General features: G+C 35.5%; 2 protein-coding genes across 2 annotated transcripts; both read right to left on the reverse strand.

Moving 5' to 3' along the window:
* Positions 1–4,723: 4,723 nt before the first annotated feature.
* LOC138833600 (olfactory receptor 8K3-like) lies at positions 4,724–5,665 on the reverse strand. The gene has a single exon (XM_070031881.1). It carries the CDS (start codon positions 5,663–5,665, stop codon positions 4,724–4,726), a length of 942 nt encoding a protein of 313 aa, XP_069887982.1.
* Positions 5,666–11,001: 5,336 nt separating this feature from the next.
* On the reverse strand, positions 11,002–14,008 carry LOC138833601 (olfactory receptor 8K3-like). Its single transcript, XM_070031883.1, has 2 exons — positions 13,094–14,008; positions 11,002–11,043 (listed from the first exon to the last, which is right to left on the reverse strand). Exons 1-2 carry the CDS (start codon positions 14,006–14,008, stop codon positions 11,002–11,004), a joined length of 957 nt encoding a protein of 318 aa, XP_069887984.1.
* Positions 14,009–15,913: the final 1,905 nt, after the last annotated feature.

A 15,913-nucleotide genomic window follows, 5' to 3' on the forward strand; every position in this document is an offset into this window, starting at 1 on the left:
AATAGGCTAAGGTTATAGGTACCTGGCTAGGTAGGATCAACGTCCCTGAAGTCAACTTGAAGAAGTTAGAGAAGATGGACCTTTGCCCATCAACCCCCTTTTAAGATCAAGAGTCTAGAGTCAGTTTTAGAAAAATGAGGCAAAATAGATAAAATAATTTTTTTTTTAGAAAAAGGCATAAAGAATAGTGTTAACAGTTGTAGGTGTGCAAGTGTGGAGCCTGCACCTGTCAGAGATGATTACAAGACTAAGCCTGGTTAGTAAAAAAATTGTCATTTTGGTAAACTGTCCTGGGCTATTGTCTAAATGTTCTTAAAAACCAACGAGGCCAAAGTCTGCCAAGCCTATGTATTACTTGCATCCTTAACCAGTCTGTGTAGGAATTTGCAGCCCAGCATGCGGTGACAGTCCCTTGGAGCCACTGAGAGACTCTGCTGCTGCTGCTGCTGCTGCTGCTGCTGTGGCTGCATACCCTAATGGGTGAAGTTCAACGATGGCCTGACAGTCACCTGGAGGAACTCCTGCCTGATTCCATCACCTGAGTCTGCTTCCTGGTTGAAAGCTGCTAAATCTAAGATCTTGTGGGACATTCTTTTTTTTTATTTTTTATTGTGAAAGTACTGTACAGAGGGGTTACAATTGCATGGGCAAGATAATGAGTACATTTCCTATCAAGCATTGTAGCATTGTAGCTGCCTCCTTCCCATCCCTTCCCAGCCTCCCCTGCCCCCCCACTCCATCCTCCCCCCCCACACCAAAGTTGTAAAGTTCGTTTTCGACATGACAACTTGTATTTCTCATTGTTGCAACAGGTCCACCTGTATCCTTATTTAAAAGACTTGTTTTTCCTCTTCCCCTCCACAAATTATACCGACATCAAATACAGTGAAAGCAGGGGTTATACTGTGGGGGAGAGACATATAAAACAACAAAGAAATAATCTTATAAATGCATTAGGAACAAATGCATGAAAGAAAAAAAAACATTTAAATGCATATCTTTGGGTTCATTTTCCTAACATCACCTTATCTGACCTTTTCTGCTTGACTCATACATATACTAGATATTGCAAATAAGGGAAACCATGGGACCTATGTTTCTTTGGGCTTGGCTTACTTTACTTAATATAATTTTTTCCACGTCTTTCCATTTCCTAACAAATGGGGCAATGTCATTCTTTCTGATGGAGGCATAGAATTCCATTGTGTATATATACCACATTTTCTTGATCCATTCATCTACTGAGGGGCATCTGGGTTGGTTCCATATCTTAGCTATGGTAAATAATGCTGCAATAAACATAGTTGTGCTGGTTAAAAAAAAAAGATTTCTGTTGAAAAGCCTGCTGTTCAGTAGGGTGGGAAGCGTCATTTGTTTCTCTTTCTATTTTGTTCTGTCTTTCATGATTTAGCCCTCAAAGTTGGATAATAAAAGTCAGGTGACTTTCATCTCTATGACATGAATATGTATAGGATGTTTGTTTTGGTGGGTTGAGAAGGTGGCTCAGTGGTAGAGTGTTTGCCTTGCATGCATGAGGCCCTGGGTTTGATTCCCCAGCACCACATAAGCAGAAAAAAACAGGAAGTGACATTGTTGCTCAAGTGATAGAGTGCTAGCCTTGAGCTGAAGAGCTGAAGGACAGCGCCCAGGCCCAGAGTTCAGACCCCATGACTGTACCCCCCCCCCAAAAAAAAAAATTGTTTTGGCTCAAAATGTTGGTGTTTGCATCTCTTTGCTTTGTGATGGCACTGCTCTGTTAACTGTGCTATTCACCAGATTCATATGGAAAAGAATTGTATTTTTCTTGGAAAGAAAATGAAGAATGCCTTCATATTTTTATCTCAGATATTTGATGTACCTAGGATCCTTACAGGGAAAAAATACTGACAAGTTTAATGCCACAATTCCTCTTATGAACAAGAATCTTGAAAAATGAATGTTGTTTTCTACTCCCTTTACTTTTTTTTCCCAAAAAATAAAGAAATACTGTGACAATTCAAAAAAAGAACCTATGCTACTATTTTGAACTTTTTCTCAGTGTTTCTTTTTTTTTTTTTTTTTGTCAGTGGTGGGGCTTGAACTCTGGGCCTGGGCGCTGTCCGTCAGCTCTTCAGCTCAAGGTGAATGCTCTATGACTGGAGCTGTGGTGCCACGTCTGATTTTCTAATGGTTTATTGGCGATAAGAATCTTAAGGATGTTCCTGCCCAGGCTGGCTTTGAATCGCGATCCTTAGATCTCAGCCTCCTGAGTAGCTAGGATTACAGGTCTCAGTGTTTCTTGAAAGTCATTAAATTTACTTACAACTATTAAGTGCTCTAACAAAAATCCCTTCTATATTGTTGATATATATGGCCAGTGTCCTAAACCTTAGCTTTTCTGTTTCTGTCTCTGTCTCTCAAATTTTTCTGTCAATCTCTCTGTCTCTTTCTCTATTTGTTTCTTTACTGCTAACAAGTGGACACACAGCCTCACACTACCATGCTACTGGTCTTTATCCATATCACTTAAACCTTGTTATATTTATATTTCCTTCACACTCTATTGTGCTGAAGCTTTTAAAACACTATTGTGTAAAATATAAAATTTTGCTAAACAGAATCATTTTAATATCTCTTGTGTTTAAAAATTGGTATATACTATGGTAAAATGTAAAATTTCTAAATAATTAATTCATAAAAATGAAAATGAGACTGCTTTTCAAATGGCAAACTTATTATTTTTATTATTATTAATAGGAAGTGGTAGTAAATTGTGCTATGTTTTTGATTATTATTTGAGATGATGTCTAATATTTATTTTAGAAGAAGTATTTTGTTGTTTATTCACATATTTTGAAAATCAGATATTAGAATTTTTACATTTCATATGAGGAAATTTATTGGGATTCATTTATTATCGTAACATTGTTAAAGTATATTAATATAATTTTATAATCATGTAAGAACTGAAAACCAATATTAATATAGTATACCTGTGTAACACACGTGTTTCCTTGAAAATTTCAAGATTTTTCTTAAGCATAAATATAAGTAAAAAATAGAATATTAACTCTTTAGGAATGTTTAAGTGTAAATGAAAATACACCTAAGGTTTTATTATTCCAAGAAATTGTTTTTTAGTTTTTTTTTTTTGTTGTCTCATGAGATAATTGTCTGTCATGGTATATAATAAAGGATACATTAAGTCTTCCATAGTATAACTTCAGTGGCAAGACACTATCTATTAAGACTGATGAATTAAGCAAGGATAATTTCAAGAAGGGATATAGATGGCAAATGCCAAGAATACGCTGCAAATATGCTCATCACCATAACACAGCAGTGGAAATAAAGCATGGTTCAAACTGGGGAATATTAATTTGCTCACTCCAATATGGAAATTTAAATTAATGCAGTCAGAAAATAAATTGTATTGAAGAGACTACACTGACTGTAAAAAATACCAGAGAAAGCTAGGTTAAGAAAGAGTAAAAAAAAACCTATTTTATACAAGAATATGCATATCTTGCAATAATAAAATGATTAATACACTGTAATTGTAGACAATAATTGATCTTCTTATATTTAGTCGAAAGGAGAGGAATCATCCACTGTATAAAAGAGGCAATATGGCCAAAATCAAGACAGGATTAAAATTTAAAAATAAACACAGATTACTGTGGTATAAGTTGTAAAAATCTATCCTTCCTTCCATTTATTTTCCTTCCCTCTCTCCATCACTATATCCTTCTGTCTTTCAACCTATGCTCCATCCCTTCTTTCCTCTTTCCCTCCCTCCCTGTGACCCTTTTCTTCCTTTTCCAGTACTTGGGTTTGAAATAAAGGACCTCAGTGGCAAGGGTTCTGTTACTCATTGTAGATGATTAACTATTTGAACCATGTTTCCAGTCTGACTTTTGGAGTCCATAATAGGAGCTTGGACCTCATTGTTATTACTTCATAGGTTAATTTGAACTATAATCCTATAGGTCTCAAAATCGTGAGTACAATCATGCACCACAAGTGTCTGGCTTGAGAACATTTTCTTAATTGATGCATGTATTCATAGATACAAACATAATAAATCAAACAATGAAGGTACACATGGTTAAATAGCCAAGTATGTTATATAAAAGAACTTCATAAATGAAAGGAAGGGTACTGATGAGATAAAGAAGGAACCTAAAGTGTTCTAGGTGAATTGGAATCCTGGGCACATGCATATGGGGTTCTTGTAAATCATCAGAAAGTGATCACCTTCCTAGCACCACAATCTAAACAACCCAGAAACAGGTATGAAGACTGAATTTATACAAAAAGAGAAAAAAACATATGAAAAGACAAACATGAATGCTTCAAAATTTATTAGAATAATAGAGGCTGCCACAGAATAAGTTCTAGGTCCCATTCATGCATGCTATTCTTTGTGATGCATATACCACTCTACCTCTTGCAATTCTGAAATCCGTTCTTCATGTCTAAGAATCTTCACATCCATTCTATTTTGAAATAGACTTTATTTAATCACTAAGTTTATAAATTGACTGCCACTTTCGTGGAAATATTAGCTATTATTCTCTTGTTCACTAAAGTGTCTATAGCCCTGGGAAATTTGATTCTTAACAAGAAGGCCAGGAAAGAAATATTTTTTATGGCTATCTGGGCTTCCTGCACATATCTAGGAGAAAAATCAAAATAGGTTTCTATTCAGAATGTACTGAGAAACTCCCATTGAAAGCCACTTTTAAGAAAAGATACTGCACAACTTTTTCCACATCCTTTGTAATGCACATTTCACATCTTTGTTTCTTAGGCTGTAGATCAAGGGATTCAACATTGGGATAATCAGAGTATAAAATATGGAAGATAATTTGTTAGTGTCAAAGGAATGAGTAGACTTAGGCTGTACATACATAGATATCAGTGTCCCATAGAAGACTATGACCACTGAGAGATGAGACCCACAGGTGGAGAAAGCCTTGTGTCTTCCCTCAGCTGTGTTCATCTTGAGAATGGATATGAAGATGAGCAAGTAGGACACAAGAACAAGCAGAAGAGAAGAAAGCAAATCAAAGGCTGCAAAGACCATAATGATCCATTCGATTTCGTGGGTATCTGAGCAGAGCAAAGATAACAAAGGACTGCTGTCACAGAAAAAGTGATGGATCACATTGTAGCCGCAGAAGGATAAACTGAAGATCTTAATGGTGACTAGAAGAGAGAGAAAGGTATTGTAGAGATAGGGGATGGCCACCAGGACCCAACATACTCTTTGCGACATGACAACGGTGTAGAGTAGTGGGTTACAAATGGCCACATAGCGGTCATAAGACATGGCGGACAGGATAAAAAGTTCACTACCAATGAACAGAAAAAAGAAAGCTAGCTGTGTTGCACAAGAATAGTAGGAGATTTTATTTTGATCTACGACAAAATTTACCAACATTTTGGGTCCCACAGCTGTTGAATAACCAAGATCAGTGAAAGCCAGGTGTCTGAGAAAAAAGTACATTGGAGTCTGTAGCCTGGAGTCCACCATGGTGAGGATGATCATGCCCAAGTTGCCCAAAGTTGAGCTTACATAGATGAGGAAGAAGAGTGCGAACAATGGAGCCTGGAGCTCAGGATATTCAGTGATGCCCATCAGGATGAATTCAGTCACTGCTGTGAGATTCTGCTTCTCCATCCAGGTTCATCAGAATATCGACTCTAAGGAAAGAGAACAGTAGAGTCTCTAGTTTCTAAATATTATCACATGGGGAACTTTACACTTATTTCTTAAAACTTTTACCTCTGGAGAGTAGGAGGGGTGCACCTTAGAAACAAAATGCTCATCTTGAGAATGGACATAAGGATGAACAATGTATGTTTTGGCAATGGAGGCAGGAGGTACCTCGTAAATAAGATGCATCTCAACTTTTCAACTTGATCTGTGGTTTACATCTAAAATGATGTTACTTATAAAAGAATAAGATCCAATATGTAGCCATATTTTCTTTCTTTCTACTTGAGGGAAATGTCTATAACCACTATCAGAGCCCTGTTAAGCTGACAAACATCCTGCGCCATACAATATCCAAACCCAAACAATACCACATCAACAATCATGTCCCAAGATTGTGTGAAGCTGTAAAGTAGCTAAATCAATAGATGGTTAAGTAGATAGATAAGTGGAGTGGAAGATAGATAGCCAAAGAGATATGTAGATCTCAATGAACAGATAGGAATTTAAACAACTATTTGACATATATAAAGTTTAAATATTATTAAAAGTTTGATTAAAACTGATAATGTGCAATTATTTTTATGTTCTTTAGATTTTCAGTTTTGAAAACATATATCAAAACTATAACATTAATAATTGCATTCAATAGTATCACAATATATAGTCCAATTATAGAATGCATTTTTGAATTCCAGAAAATCAAACAAATCTCTATATCATAGGATTAGCTGGGCATCAGTGGCTCACACCTGTAATCTAGCTACACAGGAAGCTGAGATCTGAAGATCATGGTTTGAAGCCAGCCTAGGAAGAAAAGTCCTAATGAACGCTTATTTCAAATAAACCACTCAAAAACGGTAAGTGGCCCTGTGACTCAAGTGGTAGGGCACTAGCCTTAAGCACAAAGAAGCCTGGGACAATGCCCAGGACCTGAGTTCAAGCCCTACAACCACCACCAACAAAAAAGCCAAAACAAAACATCATGTTATAAATAATAATTATAGGTCATGTAGCTGAAAGTGTTAACACATTTTATAATACTGGACAACTAAATGAATTCAAATTATATCACAGAGAATACTGTCCTGAAGAAACAAATGGTGAAATATGTGTGTATAAAGTTCATGGTACTTATTACTTTAAGTATACAAAGGTTACTATTGTCATCACACTTTCTCTATAATTCTACCTGTTGAGACAAAATAAACATGTCCTCTCAGAAGGATGAAAGATGGTGAAATGATCCAATGTTTCCATGATACCTGAAAAGAGTTCTCAAGAAATGTGTACAGATGACGTTGTTTAGTTTCTGTTGTTTTTTTTTTCTGTGTCTTTGTGTATCCTTTCTTCTCTTTTGTGCCTATCTGGGAATTCAATCCAGGGTCTCAGGTTTGTTAGGCAAAGCCAAGCTTCATTACCTGTCCTTGTTCCTATGAGACTCAGTCCAACCTTGGATTTGTTCAGCGGAACAGGTTCATCCACCTCTGGACTTCTTCCTCCCTTATTGTCTGTGTCTATTTTTGTTATGTTTTGTTTTGTGTTTTCTTTTCATTTTTTAAAATTATATTTTATTGTGAAGATGCTGTACAGTTACATGAGTAAGGTAATGAGTACACTGCTTGTTTTTTTTTATTGTGAAAATACTGTACAGAGGGATTCTTGTTGAACACAGTTGCCCCTTCAGTGGCTTATCTAAGAGAGCTTTTCTTTAGCTAGGTACATGTACATGCTGTTGCAAGGATCTCCTTCACTCAGATGAAGAACAGATCCATAGAAAAACAGTGCATAAAATTTTTACCAATTTCTTTTTTTTTTTTTTTTTTTTTTTGCCAGCCATGGGGCCTGAACTCTGGGCCTGGGCACTGTCCCTCAGCTCTTCAGCTCAAGGCTAGCGCTCTACCACTGGAGCCACAGCGCCACTTCCGGCTTTTCTTTTTTCTGTTTATGTGGTGCTGAGGAATCGAACCCAGGGCCTCATGCTTGCAAGGCATGCACTCTACCGCTGAGCTACCTTCCCAGCCCCAATTTTTACCAATTTCAACCTCACTCCTCTATCTCAACTCCAAAGCTACCATTTGATAATCACTGTACTACTGTTTGTAAAAATTATCCTCTTCTATTCATCATAATTTTAATGACATTTTAATATAAGTAACATAATGGTCATTTACTGAAATATGTTCTCCTGTCCTTTGTGGGCATTTTCATTCTGACTGAACTACACATACCTGTGTGTGTGTGATACAGTCAATGAATTTTTGGTGGCAGAAGAAATTGCAACTGGATGGAAATCTGAACAGAAATGGGGAAAAATACCATTGGCATTGGTTTCATGCAATAAACACCCATTAAATTTTCTTTACATAAAGGGATAACATGTTTTAAAGAATAGCAATATTCAGAAGAAAATATGTTGGAAGTAATTTATACAACTGGGGGGTATTGGGAAGGGGCAGGAAAAGTGGGAGAAAAATGAGGGAAGAGGTAAGAACTATTAAAAAGAAATGTACTTATTACCTTACTTATGTAACTGTAACCCCTCTGTATATCACCTTGACAATAAAAAATAAAAAGAAAATTTGATTTTGATAGTCCATTTTAAAGCTCCAATTTATCTATTATTTTATGACATACAACACCATAGAGACAAAACAAAATACAGACAAATGAGATATACATGTCTTCTTTGATACATATATATATATATATATATATATATATATATATATATAGGAATATTCTGTAATATTCCAGAACTTTTTCCAATATGATAAAGACCAGAAAGAAGACACAAATGCATAACTCAGAGTGTAACTTGCAATAGCTCAGAGGTTAAGAAATGCAGCCCACTAGCAGGTACCTGACACTTAACCTAATGTAATTACCACCTATGTGCAAAGTCTTGATTACTAATTGTCCTGACATCTTCAAAAAGAAAAAAAGAGAGAAATACCAGCGATCAGTGTGTAAATAACAAGTGACACATGGGATCAAAGCAAATAAATAAGGCTGCTTTACAATATTGTATATGAAGCTGATTATATGTAATTGCCTGAATCCACAGAAAGCATTGTTAGTTTGGTGGTGATACCTGATATCCTAATGTGCTTCATTGAATAAAATTTCTTATATTTATGATAGCAGAGCACATCAGAGTATAACCATAGATGCGTATCATCATAAATGAAATGAGGAACCCTTCAACTCATTGCCTTTTCTTATTTTGATTGGTTTATATTAATTAAATACTATAAAATCACATGCATATTCTACAGACAAATAAATATTCTCATCACATAATGGAAGATGAAGGGGCTAACTCTCATCAGAGTTGTATTTCAATGGAAATAAAACGAATTACATTTTCATATTTTAGCATCTTTACTGAGTATTTTTGTACTTAGAAAATCTGAACTCCAGAAAAAGTTAGTATATCACACTGCTAAAATGAAATATATTGACATCATGAATTTTTAATTGGGTACCTAAAATTATCTGGCATTCATACAGATCTCAATATGAACAGGAAGCTCTCTTTTGTCACCCGTAAATAAAGCTCAAATCTAACTGATACCTAATATATGAGAGCAAGGACTTAGATCCTCAAACTATCTAAACAGTAGGAAGGCTGTGGACATGGGAATGAATATCTTCTCTTTTTGTCTTTAAGTAAATATCCATGTACTACCATATATGCTGCCTTCCCCTACTCTTGCTGTGACATCTGTGAGATTCAAAAGTATATGCAGTCTAAACTGAGTATTTTCTAAGCAGAATCACAGAATGTAGTGCTTTACCTCTGAATTTAGGAGGAAGTATTGTCTATGAGGAAGTAGAAGAAAGGGAGAGGGATCCAAATGCAGGCCAGGGATCAGGGAAGAGTAGACACCTCATAAAGGATTCAAACCTTCCAGTGTGAGTCCATATCACAGCCAAACATGACATTTCTGTAGGTACGGTAATGAGAGGTACCACATGAGACCTGTCTTTGTTTCCAGAGTTTAAAATTCTCTCTTGATTCTCCCATGTGCTTGTTAATATTGTGGGTATTTCAAGACAACTTATAGGTTTCCTTTTTAAAATGTAGAAAGTCTCCCAGAGGAGATGCCAGACAATTTGTTGATTAAGTGAACATCGTCGGCATAGTTACTGAAATACTTGGAGATTTTGCCCTAATTCTCATGGAGAATTTGTAGGCAACGTTGAATTCATTCATCTACTCTGGAGAGCAGCAAATCCACTTTTGAGTTTTACTTAGAAGTACTGGTATTGTGGACACTGAGAAATAATGTCATTCTCATGTTGGACATTGTAGAAGATATTCTAAACAGCCAAGGTAGATAACAGGTTCTAAGATGGCTGCAAAGTGACTGTTGGAAAGAATAGCTCAGGACAAATGACAAAGGATACAGATAAAATATGGAGGACAATGGAGCAGGTCAAAACTCCCGTGCTGATCAGTAAAATATGGAGGACAGTGTGCCTAGTTGTTATCCTGCTTTTAATCAACTAATGGGTCCAATTGGTCAATCTGTTGCTCAGCTGAAGACTCTTCTAAGCATTTCTTATACACATGGACACGGGTAGGAATATTGCAAACCGAATACCAATTCAGCACAGACTGGCCACAATAGTCACCATTACACTATAAATTATTTCCATGAAATTTCTAGAATTATAATAATGAAATGGAAAACTGGCTGGTGGAAGAGGTCAAGTGGTAGCGTGGCTTCTTTTCCAATGGGAAGCTCTGAGCTCAAATACACATAATATTCAAGGAAAGATGCAAGAAACTCGATCATCTGATGACTAAGAGCAGTGACTAGGAATAAGAATGTGAAAACGTTTGATTATAATAACTTTAAATATTTTTGAGTAGACGCCAACAAAATGTATAACAATTAATAAGTATTTGGAACCCATGAGTGTGACAGACTGGCTCTTTTGGCCTTGAGTCTTAGAACTAGGTTGAGGTGCTGGTTATGAGTGAGGGTAGATGAAAATCTATAGCTTTTATCATATATCGAAAGAACAAGGTTCAGAAATCCAAACAAGGCAAAACAAATCGGATAACATCTGAGCATATTAGCTTTTTAATTCTAAGTCTTCTTCTCAGAAGACTGAGGAGGAGCTACCTTTTGAAATGGTAAATATATGAGATTTATTCAGGAAATGTAAAGATAAGTCGGGTAAAGCAAGTACTAAAGAAAAGTGGGGCTCTGGGTAGGCCTCATCCATTTTACATAGGCAAAACTCTGGTCTAGGAATTAGGCCTTATTAGAATGATTAGACCAGGGTTATTGGCACAGCTGGAGAAACAGAAAAGCAGATCTAAATATCTGTTGCAAAGCAATGTGTCTGTAATTAAGGCAGTTAAGTTGAACTTGATCTATAACATCTGGAAAGGAAATTCAGGCAAGCTATACTAACATTAGTAAAACAATAGGACAGTTTATTAGGGAAAAAATGGCAGCGAAAGAGAATATGCACCCACTTTCTGTCTACTGTGTCTTGTATGAAGAGTATATTTCATAACTATGCTATAAATGGTAGTATAAGAGATGAAAAAAATTATCTCTGTGTATCAGACCAGTGAGAATACCCAGGATTCTATGCAAATTATTGTGATGTCTGAAGCACAGGCAGGCATTAAAATGGATTTATTGTATGGACCTACAAATGAGTCAGGTGACTGAAATATAATCAAGTACCAATAATATTTTGGAAATAGTTGGAGCTATGCTCCTCCTTCTGACTTAATATAATATTCATTCAAACCAGTCAGATAAAAATATTATTTTTAAAAAAATAATTGTACCTATGGCAGGCATGATATATGGCCTAAATATAAATCAAAGAAACCAATATACATCTAGCATGAAGACTACATAAATATGTGACTGTGTGTATTATTTTTGTGTATTTCACATAGAATTAGCCCCAATGTTGTTTTTAATAAGCTTTTTTATTGTGAAAATACCATACAGAGGGGTTACAATTACATGAGCAAGGTAATGAGTACATTTCCTATCAAGCATTGTTGCCTCCTTTGTTTTTCCCCTACCATCCCTGCCCCCCATCTCCATGACTACACTCCCACTGCCCCTGCCCCTCGCCAAAGTTGTCAAGTTTGTTTTTCGACATAGCATCTTGTACATTTCATTGTTGCAATGGGTCAACCTATATCCCTTCCCCTCCTTAAATTATACCAACATCAAGTACAGTGAAAACAGGGTTATAACATGGGAGAGAGACATACAAAACAACTAAAATATCACCTTATAAATACATTAAAAACAATAGCAAGAAAGAAAAAAAACGTGTTTTTTTGTGATTCATTTCGCTTAACATCATCTTATCTGATCTTTTCTGCTTGTCTCAGACAGATACTAATTATTGCAAATAGGGAAAACCATGGGACCTATGTTTCTTTGGGTCTGGCTTACTTCACTTAATATAATGTTTTCCAAGTCTTTCCATTTCCTAACAAATGAGCCCCAATGTTGTTTACATATTATAATAAACACTCTGCAAATGGGTAGTACATATTGTTTCTGTATTTAAAGCAACAATAGAGAAGTTTATCCATGTTGTTCTTAAGAAATATTTCAACAAAAAGATCATTATCCCAATAAGTAAACAGATACATTTTCTTTTGAACTTCTTAATATTGTGTGCAATTCTCCATTTTTCAATGTAATTTTAGTCTGAAAAAAAGTACTGATAAACAGATTCTTTTCTAAAACATATTTTGCGTTGCCTCTTTTAAATATCTGTTTCTCAGACGCAAGATAATAGAGTTCAGCATGGAGATCTTGATGCTGCAAGAGACTTATATGATAATCTTCTGAAAAGTAAAACATAGAACCTGATGCTATGATAAAACATGAATTTAATACACTCCACAGACCTGTGTTATGCTTCAACCTAAGAGTGGGGTTGTATACAGACAACAACAAAACAAAAACCCCACCAAACAGAAACACTTTCATAGAAACTGGAAGTTATGTTATGATAATAGAAAACTACATTAGCCATTCAATCTTCAGTAGCTAGTATTATCTCTTACTAGCAAGCGTAAAACTCTGCTACCAGTTCTTAGGATATATTACAAGCCCATTAACTATTTTATTACATCTTCATTTATTATGGTTGTAATTCCTCTGTCTTCAAAGAAAACAAACCATTTTACTGTTTTTCCAATAATCTTTAGAGAGCACATAAAAACTTGACTACTGTGAGAAAATCCAGTAGTTAAGTATGAAGAGAGAGAGTCCATTTTAATTTTATGGTCATTTGGGAAGAAAGGAGATTGGGTTCACATCTGAAGCATATTTGCAGGACTTACATTTTATTTAACTTTTATAAGAAGATATCATATATTTTTGCCCATGTTCTCTGAAGGGCAGATTTAACGTCTTTGTTCCTCAGGCTATAGATCAACGGATTCAACATGGGTATGACCAAGGTGTAAAAGATGGAAGCCACTTTATCAATGTCAGAGGAGTGACTGGACTTGGGCTGCACATACATGAATATCAATGTCCCATAGAAGACTACGACCACGGTCAGGTGAGACCCACAGGTAGAGAAAGCCTTGCGTCTTCCATCAGCAGATTTCATCCTCAGAATAGTTATGAGAAGGAGCAGGTAGGACACAAGGACTATCAGAAGAGAGGAGATCAAATTAATGGCTGAGAAGATCAAAATAATCATTTCAATGTCATGTGTATCTGAGCAGAGCAAAGATAACAAAGGGAGACTCTCACAATAGAAATGACTGATGACATTGTAGCCGCAGAAAGATGAAGTGAAAATCTTTATGGTGACAAGAAGAGACATGAATGTACAGTAAAGATATGGGATGGCCACCAGGATCCAACATAGTCTTTGTGACATTGTGACAGTGTAGAGTAGCGGGTTACAGATGGCCACATAGCGGTCATAGGACATGGCTGACAGAATAAAAAGCTCACTCCCAATAAATGTGATAAAAAATGCTAGCTGAGTAGCACAAAAGTTATAGGAAATTGTGTTTGTGTTGACAACAAAATTCATCAACATCTTGGGTCCCACAGCTGTAGAGTAACCAAGGTCAGTGAGAGCCAGGTGTCTGAGAAAAAAGTACATTGGGGTCTGCAGCCTGGAGTCCACCATAGTAAGGATGATCATGCCCAGGTTGCCCATCACAGAGACCACATAGATGATGAGGAACAGAGTGAACAATGGCACCTGCAGCTCAGGACGATCCGTGACGCCCATCAGGATGAATTCTCTCACTATAGTGAGGTTGTGAGTTTCCATCCTGCTTGATACCAATACCTTCTCTGGAGAGAGAAATCAGAATAGTCAGCAGATTTCAAATACCATCTTCACTTGAAAACCACTTGAATATGACATACAAATATTTCTGTAGATGACATTTGTAAATAAAACCATCTTTACAATAACTACATGTATATATATATATCATCTAATTATTAAGTTTCTCTGTCATTTATCTATTGATTTAAACATTTACCTGTTTAGAGAGAAAGAAAGTGGGAGAAAGTTAATTGATTCTCCTCTAGAGTTATTTCAATGCCAAAGGTATAGTTTTCAATGCCCTGAGATATTATGTATTTCCTGTTTCTTACTATAACCAATACCTCTCTAGTGTACTATTTATTATGAAATATGCATTTTCCTAAATTTTAGGCTGATAGTTAAATATTGAATCATATAGATACATATCAAAAAAGTTACAAATATTACATGTTATAAGAATCATAGAAATTTGAGTCCCATATCTATGGATAATTATTGTACTGTTTTAGTTGTATTATATGTCACTTATATAATTTTAATCACACATCTGCACACTAATTTAATTTAATAGTAAATTGTAATTTACTCAATCACAGTTTCAAATGATAAATTTAATAAATCAATATAACCCTCTAATTCAAATAAGAGACTTAAAAACTCTGGATCATTAAAACAATACATACATGGTCGTGCAAACAATCTTAGGATAGAATGAAAAGATATTACTTTTGCAAATAGGTTTACTTTATTCACATATATAAATCCAGCCTGAGCTTGCAATTTTAGGGGAAGGCATAAAGAGTACCAACATTCAGTGGGCCTACCAAACATAGATTTCAAACAATATGTACATGTGAACTTTTGGTTTCTAAGAATGGTGATAATTATCTACTTGGAAGAGGTTCTCATTGTGTATATGAACATCCTACTGGACAAAGACATGTTCTTAGTCCTTTGTCAGTACTCAAACAGCGAAAAGAAGTGGAATAGATAAAGAAATACATAGTAAATATCACTTGCCCTTATATCTACTCCACCTCTCTGAGAACAAAACTCTACATTATGCAAGTGTTTAAAATTATTTTCCTTCTATTATAAGTATTTTAATACTTATATTTTGATAAGCTATCTCTTTATAAAATGCTTATTTTAACCTTAGGATATTTCCTTTACAATTGAGACCTGCTTCCTTGCATTCAAGGAAGTGCTCACATCTTGCAAATTGAGTGTACAACCAAAAGCAAAGTAACATACACAAAGAAGATACATCTGAATATCTCTAACAACCAACGAAAGCAAAATGTATATTACTTGAAGGTTGACAGCTTCTAATTATTAGTTTTATTAAAAAATTCTGAAAAATTAGTGGTGGATTGCTTGCATAACATCCATGATGTCTTTGGTCCAATTCCTCAGTACCACATAAACAAAAATAATAATAAAAAGATTTAAAATATATTCTAAAAAATCCTGAGCAAAAGTGTTTGCTGAATACAAATATAAATAGCTCTGATCTAGTTCGTAGTAAGAATAGAGATACTAGTTTCCAACAAAATGCAAATAAATAAGAATTTTTATAAGACTTTGTGTGAAAATGTTTATAAAAGTTTTGTACATATTTCATTCAAATATTGCTGAAAATATGGCTATCTGATATTTTCTTCTACTCCAGGTATGCTACTTTTTTTTTGTTTTTGTCGTTCGTGGGGCCTGAACTCTGGGCCTGGGCAATGTTCCTCAGCTCTTCAGCTCAAGGCTAGCGCTCTACCACTTGAACCACATGGCCACTTCTGGCTTTTTCTGCTTATGTGGTGAAGAAGAATCGAACCCAGGGCTTCATGCATGTAAGGCAAGCACTTTAGCACTGAGCTACCTCCCAGCCTGGTAGGCTATTTTAATGCT

The sequence above is a fragment of the Dipodomys merriami genome, unplaced genomic scaffold (assembly GCF_024711535.1).
Source record: "Dipodomys merriami isolate MVZ:Mamm:240054 unplaced genomic scaffold, mDipMer1.0.p SCAF_21, whole genome shotgun sequence".
Lineage (NCBI taxonomy): Eukaryota > Metazoa > Chordata > Mammalia > Rodentia > Heteromyidae > Dipodomys > Dipodomys merriami.